At 41.1% G+C, this 13,465-nt stretch overlaps 1 protein-coding gene across 1 annotated transcript; it reads right to left on the bottom strand.

The window, feature by feature from the left end:
- Positions 1-5,096: 5,096 nt before the first annotated feature.
- Positions 5,097-12,073, bottom strand: LOC125724938 (proepiregulin-like). The gene is made up of 4 exons (XM_049001426.1): positions 11,673-12,073; positions 6,044-6,233; positions 5,409-5,564; positions 5,097-5,270 (listed from the first exon to the last, which is right to left on the bottom strand). Exons 1-4 carry the CDS (start codon positions 11,710-11,712, stop codon positions 5,174-5,176), a joined length of 483 nt encoding a protein of 160 aa, XP_048857383.1. The 5' UTR covers positions 11,713-12,073; the 3' UTR covers positions 5,097-5,173.
- Between the last annotated feature and the right edge of the window lie 1,392 nt (positions 12,074-13,465).

Raw genomic sequence — 13,465 nt, 5'->3', positions numbered from 1 at the left:
CCTTTTTAATGTGTCTCACAGTCCCTGCATCCATCTGACTGAATGATTTCATGTGATCACACAGTGCAAACAGTAGTGTGAGCTTTTACAAGTACTGATCCAGAAATGTGGATCAGTTTTAATACTGTTTTAAAACATGGATGAATGTGGATTAGTGGCTGTATTGCTGTATGGATCGATGTGGACCAGTGTTAATACTGAAGCTTGTTTTCAAATCAGTGCTGTTATGAATTAGTGTGAACCACTGTCAGTACGGAAGTGTGGGTCTGTATCAGTGGTGCAGTTTAGTTCAAAGACCAGTACAGTTGTGTGAATCAGTGGTCAGTGGTACAGATGAACCATTGCAAAACTTTGTAACATGTTGAGACCGGCCTTGTTTTGTCTGGAATCTCTAACAGTTCACATTGTTATCCATTCTTTTCCAACTGGAAGTGGCAGGTGGAATCCATTTGGAATCCTAGCTATTTGTGTATAAATGCTTTAGAGGGACAGGAATAAGTGGTCATAGTATGATTTGTGTTTGACCCCCATGCTGTTGCATATCGTAAGACTGCGGAAGAAAGCGTTGGAAAGTTTTGGAACTTGACAACAAGCAACAGACATTCAAAATCCGAGCTCGGAGGTTCCCAGACGATAAGACACATGCGTCAGAAAGGAGAGAAGAGAAAGAGCTGAACACAACGGACGGCCAGTTTACGTAGAAAGGCTCAGTTCAAAGCCCCGCTGCCACTAACATCTCAATAAAAAATGCCGTTCAGTAACTTTAGAAACACAACGATACACAATACCGCTATTGTTCAGCCCTCAAAAACATGCTTTCCTTTCACCTATATTGCTTGATATTTTATCCAGGAAGACATAAAGAAGTGTGACGTAAATCAACAAACAAAAGGTAGAAGCAAACTCCCAAGCAGATTCACAGCTGTCTGTTACATGAGCACGCTGTTTCTGAAACGTAAGACCATGTATCCTGAGATGTAAAACAAGTGTTTCTTTGGTGTATGAATAGAATTTTTTTTACTAAAATCATATGACCTACATAAATCTGACCTGCAGATACTCCTTACCTAAAAAATTGACGAACGGCACATTTTATACAGTAAGAAAGATATGAATGCTGGTGTTAATTGTAGCATTAGCGTGTTACACAGGTCAGCATCTATCATCACGCTGCTATGAAGTCTAAACATCTTTAGCGTTTTTAACACTCATCATATGTCATTGTCTAGGAATGGATTCCTTTCCACAGCCTTCATCATTCCAGCCCCTGCATGAAATATGTGAAATATTTTTAGCGTTAATTTATTTTTCGGATTAAAATGACTGTCTCTCCACAAAAGGCAATAAAGCCATTTTCCCAAAAAGCAGTTTTATTTTTTTTTATATAGAGAGTGAGCAGCCAGCCATCCTCGCCGTATACAGTAACATATTTTATAATAAAATAATTTGCTAACTGTTTTAAAAGTGATTTACAGAGTCAATCCAGTTATGGTTGAAAGAGCTCATTAGCTGGATGCTAACCAAAAAATGAAGAGCTTAAGCATTTCTCATATGTAGGGCAGCAGGTTATTTCTGGGTACAGGACCTGCCTTATCTCAGGAGGCTCCACACGTATACAGTCAGAGACAAAGGAAAATGTGACTTGAAGTGATGTGCATACAAGTTTAGCGCAAAGTACATTCATACACAACAAATAGGCAAATTCTTTTGTATTTTATATTTGATTTAAACTGCAATGGGTTTGGCACCCCATCCTGAGTTATTCCCTGCCTGGTGTCCATAATTTGCAGGATAGACTCCGGACCCCAGCAACCCTGCACTGGACAGATGGGTATAGCAAATGGATGGATGGATTGAATGTATTTTTATTGAATAATGTCAGATAACAAGAAAGCAATTAAAAATGCTGAGGCTTAGTTCAACTCAAATAACCATCAAATCACACCGATTAGTGCATTATGCCCAAAGTAAAATCTTTAAAAGTTTTCCTCTGGTAATTTGAACTTCAATTGAAGGTTCAAGCTTGATTATTAATTACACTCGGGTCAGTAATACATTTTAAAAGTATATTTGATGCATTCATGCTGGATTGAGGTAGAATGCAGGTACAATAAAAGATAACTCCGGTCTTTTTTGCATTTTTTTCTCTTCTTACTTTAGCAGTGCTTTACACGTTTGCATTTTCATGCTGTTGACCGCAACATTAGTGGGTCCAGGTGGCGAGTCCATGAGGGCAGCGGGGTGTTCGGAGAGGCCATGGCGAATGCTGATGAGAGCACGGCTCCGTGCCCACGGCACGTAACGGCCCTGCTTACGGCTTCCGACGGGAGGGTGGCGGTCAAGCTTAATGAACTGCTGCCACTATTTATAATTGTATGAATAGCTCATTAAGCAGAAAGCATATGCGCACCATGTGCTGGGAGAAGGGACCCTTTGAATTTTGAAAAGTAACCGAATCTGAGAGACCGCTAACGGTTATTAAACTAGGTGCTGGAGAAAAGAGTTGAATGGGCACAGGAAAACAAATGTCATTAAATTCTGAGTTTTATCTGCAACACATTAGCGAACCAGGACTAATAATTGTGCAGAAGACAGCTGGAAGTGGATGACTTGCAGGCTGTGAACCTTGTTCTAGGGTACAATAGGAGCACTGGGTCGAGTTTAGAACCAGCAACGTTCCAGACCTGATGAGCTAAAGCAGAATCTAGTGCTTCCCTAAGCCACTCTTTTGTGGCAGACTTTGACTTCCTGGAGGAAGGCAAGACCTTTCAAGTCTCATTCTTTTGTCATAAAAGTTGCATTGAAGGAAACAATGAAGGTTGCGCTGATTTGAATAGTGCTGCAGGTGGCGTGAGAAATTCCAGAGTGCTCTCTTAAAGAAAAGTGGATTTCCACCTTCAGAACATAGTGATTCCTCCACCAGCACACACCACTCGAGCTTAATCAATCATTCATATAGCCTTTCATGTGTGTAACGGAACAAATATATGGAATGAATGAGAAAATGCAGGTTGAAAATACGGTTGAGATCTACACATTGGATATTATCCTAGTTGGACACATACTATTTTTTACCTTGATTCATTGATATATGTGTCAAACATTTGTAGTCATTGTGAGAAGTTCTCTAAATGCACTGGCTAAGCCATACTGCCTTCATTCTCCAGCGACTTGTAAAGCAAGCAGGTGCTTCGGGAACGTTTCCATTTGCTGTCTCTGTGAATGACAGCATGCGTCCATAAACAGTTTGTTCCGCTGAACACAAAAGGCTACATGCAGCTACCCTGACACCTCAGATTCATATTTCATGCATACCTTCCATATTTCCAAGAACACAAATGTTTACATAGCTTGGGAAAATTCCATTGCTGCTAATCAGTTCTCGGTTTCAGCTTTGCACACCGAGGATTTCTGAGGATCTCACTCATCTCAGGACCCAATCAGGCTCAGAGGCCTTCAGAGAGAAGAGAAGCATGGCCCTGGGCATGAGGTGAATACTATGTGCAGATTCACAAATGGCTTAAGGAGACCATGAAGTTTATGATTGCCGTCTTGGTTTATCATTTCATCAGTCTGCGTTAGGTCACTTAAAGTCGTCCCTGAACACTCAAGGTGTAAGATGGGACATTTCTTTTACGACTATTGTTTTGTGAACTGGAAGGTGTTAATCCAAATATTATTTCAGAGCTCCCATCCCTTCAAAGTTGCTGGTTTGAGTCGACAGAAAGACTTTCAGCAAAAACTTGTTCTCAGCAAACAACCAGTTGTTGTTGTAATTACAGAAGCATAAAGCATCCCTGAAAACTGAATATGCCTTGTAAGAAACTGAATGTGGTGTAACCGCTAATATATCAGGGCAATACAATGAAAACCCACAGGGCGTCAACAAAGCATAATGCACATTGTAATATTAACATAAAAATATTTTATTATCCCAATTTCATAAAACAACAACAAATCCTGCTTTCAGAAATACAAACACAATATTTTGCATAAAAATATTTGCTTTAATACTATAAAAAATATTGTTATGTAAAGGGAGACTTCTTAAAAAAAAAAAAAAAACCTATCAAATGCTTGTACTTTAGGTCTTTAGCACTGTGACGTCAATATTATTGCGTGAACGATCCATGTGCAAAACCCTTGTGAGCAAGGACAAATGCAGGGTGAAATATCCTCCCTGCCCTGTCAAACACTGACTGCTTTACTCCCAAGGGAAACAATAGCATTATAAACGGGAAGTATGCTAACCAGTCAGCAATCAGCAGCACATGGCAATCCGATCCACTATAGCTTTAAACATCAGCGTCACTACTGACACCAAGTCCACTCACAACACTACCACAGTTTAACTGTTGACATACAGAATGATAATACTTTCATTACACCATTTCATAATGTTAATTTAAATATTCGTCAGTCATTTATAATTTAGTTGCCGTCTTAAATTAGGAATGAATCACTTGAAATATCTACAAAACAACTGTTGCCCAAAAAAGCATACCCCATTAAAAAAGGCATTTGAGGGCTTGACAAACACACATCTAGACACTAACGCAGGATGCCCATTTACAATTTTTTTTTTTTTTACAAAAATGTAAACATGCAGAGACATCCATATAACAATGCATGATTTGTAGTATTGCAGTGGTGTAAGTCTGTTTATTGGATCAAATAGTCCTCTGGGGGACTGGTTCTTCTGGACCAGAGCTTTTGTTTGTTGGGTGGAGATTGGCGGCTGCTTACTTTTGCCGACACCCCTCACTGTGCTATTCAGTTGTGAATCAGAATAAAGGACAAGAGTGCTTCTTGGCAGGCTGAGCGAAAAGGACAGGTCCAGTTCAGAGAATGCTGTACCTCCCAGAAACAAGCACCTGGGAGGGGCTGTCCCGCGAGAGCTGTGACTCACACAGCCCCGCCCTCGCAGAAATGAAAAGCATGATTGCCGTAGCTACAGAACCGGTACGCTATCTGCCAATGACTCCAACTGACATTTTTACCACGTTTCTAGCAAGATTAAAGTCCGTATTTATATATATGAATTCCATATATATATTTAAAAAAAAAAAAAAAAAATATATATATATATATATATATATATATATATATATATTTGTGACTTGAGTTCTTAAAACACCTGTTGAGCTATTTGTCATTATAAATATGGTCAAAGTCATACATAAGGGAACACACACACACAGCTGTTGCTCAAGCCATCTGCACTTCCTGATATATTTTTCTCTGGAGGTGGTCTTCTGTTCTTCTGGGTCCTGTGCAGACAGAAAGAATTTTGTTAGATTCAACCAGATCACACACACACACACACAGAAGTGGGCACACAGACGCACACACACAGGGGGCCATACACACACACACACAATTACACACACATACACACTTACACGTACCACTTGATGCTGAAGTAGAGGAGGCCTGCAATCCCAATGAGCAACAGCCCAACACACATCACGGTGAGGATGATGTGCTCCTCACTTATTGTTGGCTGTATGCTCTTGTCCAGATCTAGATGTTCACACCTGGGTCCAAAATAACCTGATGGGCACCTGGAGCACGACACAACATTCAAAGTCAACACACAGAGTTACATCATTCGCAAGTCCTTAAAGCATCTTCAACGTAGGCCATGGTTTTACCCTAGGGGATCATTTCTGATAGATCAGTGGTCCTTTAACCCAACTGGTGCTCACCTCTGCCCCCCCCCCCCCCCAAAAAAAAAAAAAAGCAAGCCCCCCAATTCCACCACCTATTTACCTGGCTCTGCGCATCAAAACGTATAATAAATATGTGGAATATGTATGTGGCTGAGTGGGGACTGAGCTGTGAGGTACTATGACTGAAGTTTATATAAAGCTAAAATACCATAAATGGGTAACCTGCACACCAATAACCAACTGGCTGCTGGAAATAAGGAAGATTAGGCCCAGTGCCGGGCTTCCACAGGCGCAGACAAAGTATGACTTTACGACTGTGGCTCTAAGGCAGGGCTGGTGCTGAAGCTGCAGGTTCAGGCAGAAGTGCTTACTTGCAGTGGGGTTCGGGGATGTCCTCCAGCTGTATGCACTCCCCATGAATGCAGTAGTCTAGGCTGGAGTTGCACTTCTGAAACATCACCCTCTGGACCAGGGGGGGGTCTTGTGACTTCGAGCACTGACCTGGCCCACACGTGGGGGGCGAGCTTGTGGTATCAACATAACAGCCCAGCAGAAACAGACCTGAAGGATACATGGGAAGAATATGTACCTGCAGTTTATAAATTTGCCATAATTAATGGTTATTTTTGCTTTTACAGCTGAATAATAACATTGGCATGCAAGTCAAAGCCAGTTTCATTCAATACATAGTGAGCATTTTTTTCATTGCATAAGGCTTTATATTTTAACAGTATCCAGAACTGACGAAAAGCTAGGTATTAAATACTGAAGTAGGGCAGGGTAAATATTGTACTAGGATAGAGAAATCAATTTATTTTTAAAGTTAAATACATTGTCAGGTTAACAGTCATGATTAGCAGCATGAATTTTATCCTACACAGAATTTGCAGTAGAATGTTTTCTTGGAAAAAGAAAAAAAAAAACCATTCACACAGCATGTAACATAAGTGTGGTGCAATTGTCTGGTGGAATTCATCTCTAAATCAACAAATACAATGCTTTGAAGAAGGTGAGGGTTTCTTTGAGGCTATGTTGATTTGCTAGAAACATTGTAAGTTACATGAAGAACAGGCAGGATTAGGACAGACAAAGACTGTAAAGTAGTGAAAAGTGTGTAACCAAAAACTCCAAATAGCTTTTATAAACTTAATGGATTATGTCCAAAAAGAACTAGTCTGGGTTGGTCTTTATGTGCCAACATCCTTTTCTCATTGTCCCACCTTTTCCTAGTTTGTTGTCATGGGTAGCTATGATACAGTCATATGGTTGCTTTCCTTCTTTTGGGTGGAACAAATACCGTAACAGGCTTCACTAATTCTATTATCACATAAGGTAGCTGACAAATTTTTCTAGGATTTCCTGACCATTACATGCCCAAAACTAAAAGGATTTAAAAAAAAAAAGGACAAAATGCGTGTTCACCCTCTACCTCCCCAATACCTCCCGCAGCGTCCTGGCGCCATGGCGGCAGTGAGGCAAATAGTTTCTCTGGGCGTGGTGCCTCAAAAGCTTACACCCCCGTTCCTGTATTGCAAGGGCACCTGGGTCTGATGGCAGACCTGCCAAGAAACAAGCCACTAGATGCTGCTTAAATCATTATTGACTGATAAGTCATGCAAATTTCAAGGGTAGAATTACACCTGGGACAGGAGCTGGTCACCAGCACAGGTGGTTTCTCGCAACGCGCTATCAGCTGAGAACAGCAGGATTCTGAGAAGCTTGAGTTATTGATGAACTCACCCCCCCCCCCCAAAAAAAATGTAATTACACTTCTCTCCAGACCAAAACTTTCACAGCGGCCGGATTTCCGGTAGACTCTTCCCTATGAGCAGTCCCATCACAGAGAGGCAGGGCAGGCCTGCATTCCAGCAGCCATCGCGATGCTGCGGCATGTTTTGACGTAACAGATGCACGCCCTGTGTTACATCTGGCCACGAGGGAAATGTGCCTTATAAGTATCCAGGGAATACAAACATGCTCCCACCCGCTCACTATGACACAGATTTTTTATTTATTTTTATACACTATACTACCAAAAGAATTTATGGCATAAAACGGATTGGGGCAATTAGATGCTATTAAAAATTTATGGACCTGGCCTCACATAGAAAGTGAATTGTGCTAAAGTACGATGTATGAGAAACACCTAACGGCATACCGGTAGATGACTAAGCTCAATGTCTCATAATAAGAATTTATTCACATTTATACACAGGCTGTATGAATATTGGAAGCATTTATCCAAAATGCAACACTGGGGTGTCTGTTTATTCATCTGCTAAACCTACTGTACTCACACTATTATTTGACCTGCAAAGGTGTTTGATGGTGCGTTCGATTATATCTCAGAACTCGTAAATTCCGAGTTGAGTGACATCACGTCCGACAATCTCCCGTTCGACCTACCACTCGGACTATAGCTCGGAACAAACATGGCTGCCTCCATGAATACGCTGCTGTGTGTAGTTGCTTTGTATTTTACCCAAGGCAATGTGGTAATGTGAAAAATCCCTGGGGGGTGGGTTAGGGGGTCCTAACATGTAGGTATGGGAGGTGACGCAAGCCAAAACAGAATGGCGGGTTCACCCATGCTGCAGGTGCAACGGTTGTCATTAGTTAATACTCGTAATCTCTGCCATTCCAGTCTGTGTGTCTTCGGGGCACAGTAGCTAGCAGCTGTAAAGATTAAATATGTGTTAGCAGACGAGGCAACAGTTGTTCAGCATGCGATGGGAGGGGAACTTCCTTTGTGGTGGTTCGGAGTGGGGATTATTAGAAAGGTCTTTCAGGAAGGATCCCATCAAGGCTACCGCCCTCTACTTCACAGGTGATTATGTTACACTGAGGAAAAAGACTTCATAAAAAAACAATATTTTCTGATCTTTAAAATGCCACATGGTGAAGTGGTTTGCAAAGCAAACAGAAGCTGCCTTGCGTTCCCATTACCTTATAATCTGTATAAATGCTACTGTGAACTTTGGCCAGAGGGAGCCTTTGATCTCTGCAGAGAATATATGTTTAAAGGGTCTCATAGAAATGCACTCTCTTCCTTGGATTGTAAATCTCCTTGTTTTGTACTCATACCCGCCGCGGGTAGGGTGTGCAAGTTCTGCTTTTTCCTTGGAATTTGTTTGAATCCCCTGTTTAATTTCTTGCAAACCCTTTTAAAAGCACATGGAATTTCATTCACCCATCTGCTCCCATTAAAACCATACAAAGATGTCATGTCTCTCAGTCAATTAGGCATTACTCGTGAAACCAGGGTGGCAGACAAAAAGAGAGGAGCTGCCCCTGGACAATCAGTAGAAACAAAAGCAGGGCAGTAACCCATGCGCCATTTTGTGACCAATAACAAGAAAGCATGAGCTGAACACCGTTTATATATCTGAAGAGTGTCCAATCATGTTGAAGAATGGAGAGCAGCACAAATCCAAAATGCCGTTACACACTGTAGGATTGCAGGGTGTATGTACATCTAATACTGCGGTTCACCACGGGATTAAAACACTTATAGTCACCCAACAGCATAAGGCCGGTGTTACCATATCTCATAGAAAGTGCTAGATATCCTGCCTCCGATCTCTGAATAATTCCTAAAATAGGTTCTTTATCCAAATTTTAGTTATTGGATTTGGCTACTTGGCCAAATTCCACTATGTTACTTTGTAATTCAATGTCCTTAGGGAAAGTTCTCCATACTCAGAGAGAGTCCCCTTCCTGTGAAGGACTGTCAGTTAATTGGGATGCCAGATGTGATTTACGGCTTTGATGTAATACTTGCATATAAACCTTTAGCTCTTTGTTAATTGGAAGAGCAGCTCTCCACTCCAGACTGTGAAAAGCAAACCATGAGACGAACACAGGTACATTTCAGTACAGTAACAAATGATTTTTAAGGACTCTGATTTCATACTGGACTGTCTGCTAATGCTAAGTTTAGAGTAAAGATGAATAATACTGGCAGACTGCTTTAGCTGTTAGGTATATCCGATATTTCAGGAGCTAGACTAAAATGACAAACCACAGGACAACAGAAAGGAATAACAATATGACTGAGCTGCTGTGTGTGTCCTTATTTGTAATTTAAACCATTATATCCTCCTACCCAGCGATGCCATTAACAGCCGGGCAGCCTCCCACAACACCTTGTGCCAGACCTGTACCTCATGAGTGCTCAGGAGCTTAGGGCAGTGGGGAACTCCATGAGAACCACGTCACTTCGTTTTTTACATCTTGTTCAGCAGACACTTTTTTTTTCACGGTGACGTAAGAGTGAGGATCAGCCAGTCCCTGGAGCAACTGGGGTTAAGGCCCACGCTTAAAGGCCCAGCCGTGACATCACTCCAACTTTAAGGAATTAAACCTGTGACTTTTCAATTACGCGAGCAAAGCACTAACCCACAGAGCCACACGCTACTCCGACCACAGGACGAGTTGTAGTATTCGTCTGTGAGTTTTGGGCTGAGGCACTACGGAGAGTGACCACATCTCGTAGAACTATGATTCAGCACCCACTCAGCACCGTAAGTGTGAACACACCGCGCCATTCAGAACAAGAAAGAGGCAGTTAATGATCTGCGCATATAGCCAATGGCGTAAGAGGTATATGGCATAAGCTCTTGAGGAAGGAAACACTCCCACTAAAAGTAACATCTCAAGAAGATTGGAAAAAAAATCTCAGTTATGTTATTCAGCTAAGTACACACATCCAAGTGCACACAGGGTAAACGCACCAAGCAAGCACTGCAGGATTTCCTGGGTTACAAACTGTTATAGAATGGAGTGTAGCGAGATACAATTGTCTGCAATTCAACAAGGTATACAAGTCACAGCAGTAAGAGAAATCTAATCTGCCAGAATACACGGGGGATAGACCGTGTGTGAATTATCCTGCAGTGGAAAAAAAGGTAGCGATCTTAGGTAGCAATATATTATTTATTGGCTGTAATGAAACATCCCGTATAAACAATCTGAAGGGTGAGAAAATGGTAATTGCTGTTAGACATGCGTAAATTTCTGAGTAAATATGTGTAAATATCTACAATCTCGAGAATTATGAGAAATGTAAACTTTGCTAGTAAAACACGTCATATGACAATGATCCTTAGAATGAATAGCAGATTTCCTCAGAAACTATTCACTTCACTACGCTTGCTGAATATGCACTTTTAAAGTTATTAAACGTATAGTGTATTCAATATTGTTCTAAAGATCCGATAAAACCTGCGATGGGCTGCCCCTCCCCCCGTCCCTTGTTGTTCCCCGCCTCGTGCCCATAGCTTCCAGGATAGGCTACGGACCCCCCGCATGGATGGATGGATGGATGGATGGATGTCTCCTAAAACGTATTCATTCTTGGGGCGGTAATTCGCCAGAATTGGATCACTTGCCTGCGACAGTCACACTTTCCCTGATAATTTACATGAATAATTTAAGGCGTTTTTTCGTATTTCAATTCATATGACTGTTGTTCTTAACGACAGTATACAGCTGTCTGGTTTCATCTGATACCAACTTTGCTGTGACGTAGGCAGATTAAGGTATTAAATTCTGTATAACACGAAAAATACATTCGTGAAGACTAGTCTCCTTCCTGTGAATGACTGTCAGAAGTAATTATTCGTCAAATAACACAAACGTTCAGCGAAACATAATATTTTTTTAGATATTTTAGAAATAATTCCTTAAAATATAAAATCCCACTATAGGCTTTCTCATGCGATTAAGATTCACGTGTTTAATTGGTTGAATATTAAAACTAGTATAAAAGAATATGTAGCAACAGGTAGCCTATAAAATTAACAACATAATATAATTTTTTTTTCTCTACTTTTCCATATCACTGAGCGTTTGTCTCCATTTCATAGAGCGATCCACAAGAACGTACACTTTTTTTTTTTTTTTAAGAAACATTTATAATTTGTATTAATCGTGTTTAGAGGCTATGATATCCCGGCACTAAACACCATAAATAGCTGATAAAGAAGATGTGTAACTTACCATAAAGCGCCAGAAATAAACTCGCCTTGATGTCACCCATTACCGCTTGAGCAGAGCGAAGCCGATGTTAGATTCAGCGCCTTGTGCGTCACCGCTTTTCTTAAGTATCCACGTAAGTTGCCTGACAGGTGGCGTCTATCGCGATCGACCTTTACAAGAAAAGAGAAGGCGGTGATGACACGGCCCCGGACGTACATTTGTCTGCGCGCTTGCGCTTGTTTTTTTTTTATATAGATTAAAATGTAGATTGTGTTTTTGGCGCTCATAAGAACACAGATTTATGGAAATCTCGGGTGCAGAAGTAGCAATATAACAAATAAGTTCCGGGTTATTTTCCTGCGGCGTCTTTCATCTTTATCTTTAATTATGTTCGGAAATAGCACTCGAACCAGCTGATTGTAAGGTCCAAAGTAATAACGTTACTCCATTTCATACCATGACCGAGTGTCTTTAACGCACAATTGGTTAACAAAAGGTATCATATACCATCTCTGTGGGGAAAAGTATAAAATAGAAAGGAAGCAATTAGGCAAAGGTGTGTCTTGGGCAGGTTGTAATACAAGTCATCCCCTCCCTCTTTTTTACAGGAGTTTTAATTGCTCATGTAAGAAATCACCCTGTGCTGTTTTCAGACTTTCAACATCAGTCCATCCATTTCCTGAATAGCTGCTTACCCAATGCAGGGTAGCGGAGGGCCTGCAGCCTGTCCGAGGAAGCTCAGGACACCAAGCTATGAAATATTTTTACAGTGTACTTTTTATGTCGGTGGTCACAAACTGGCGGATCGCGTTCGACAGGTCAGTCTTCATGACATTCATAGTCAATTGCAATGCCCCCCCCCCCCCAACCACCTTTCCCTCTCAGTCGGCAAAATATACCATCATCATGACTCAGTAGCTTCCCAGATCATTTTTTTTGTAAAAGTCGCTCTTCCTGTAAAAATGGGTGGAGACCACTTTTTCATGGAAAATTAAACACTTGCCCAGGGACTGAGAGGGTCCCCCTTTGTATATTTTGCTGCTGACCGGGCAGTGGTACATTTTCCCATTGATTGGCCCTCATTATACAGGACCACTGGGGAATTCCCTAAACCCGACTGCAGATGCCTAACTTACAGTAATGATATGGACACAGTGTGGTTCTTTAAATAAAAATCGCCATCATCCATTGGTTTTCCATGACAGCTTGTATACTCAGGGGTCATGGTGAGCCTGGAAACCCACAGGCACGGTTAACATCCAGCAGGGGATCATTTTGCTTTCTCAATAATTATTATTTTATTGATAAGGTGTATATGATGTTCTAGTGCAAATAATAACAGCAGATGACAGCACCAAAACTCTGATCTTCACATCTCCATTTTAGCATTTTCCGGCAGTGTTTTGTCACATTGGCCTGAAGTGCATCCATACTAAATAGGGATATTGTGTCTTACATTTTGTTCTTGTAGCATTTTATCTTTGACCCAAGTGGTTCACTACTTAAGAAAATAGATTTGTAGTTCGTTCTAGGAAAAGCTGTTGTGTTTTTGACTAATGCACGACTTTGTTACTTTTGAACTGGCATCAGAGACACGAAACTTGAAAGTGCCACCTACAAGGTGACAAACAGTGCCACCTAAAGGACAAAAGTATAACATTCTTTTTAACACTGAGCCCAAAAAAGAGCTTGGTGAACGAGGGTAGTGTGTCCTTGTAACTGAAATATAAATCCAGGATTTCTATGACGAAGCAGGTTTCTTACTAAAAAAAAAAAGTTAAAGCGACTGGATCACAGCATGAGAATAACAAGGT

Source organism: Brienomyrus brachyistius, chromosome 2 (genome assembly GCF_023856365.1).
Source record: "Brienomyrus brachyistius isolate T26 chromosome 2, BBRACH_0.4, whole genome shotgun sequence".
NCBI lineage: Eukaryota > Metazoa > Chordata > Actinopteri > Osteoglossiformes > Mormyridae > Brienomyrus > Brienomyrus brachyistius.
Note: the sequence above shows the minus strand (reverse complement) of the source record. Positions and strands in the feature narration are given on the sequence as shown.

Bases quoted from the DNA above. Each gene is read 5' to 3' on its own strand.
- LOC125724938 (XM_049001426.1), bottom strand. From the start codon at position 11,712: ATGGGTGACATCAAGGCGAGTTTATTTCTGGCGCTTTATG. The intron at 5,565-6,043 runs GTAAGCACTTCT...GTCGTGCTCCAG, and splicing joins ATCCCCGAACCCCACTGCAA to GTGCCCATCAGGTTATTTTG. The intron at 5,271-5,408 runs GTACGTGTAAGT...CTGTCTGCACAG, and splicing joins CTCTACTTCAGCATCAAGTG to GACCCAGAAGAACAGAAGAC.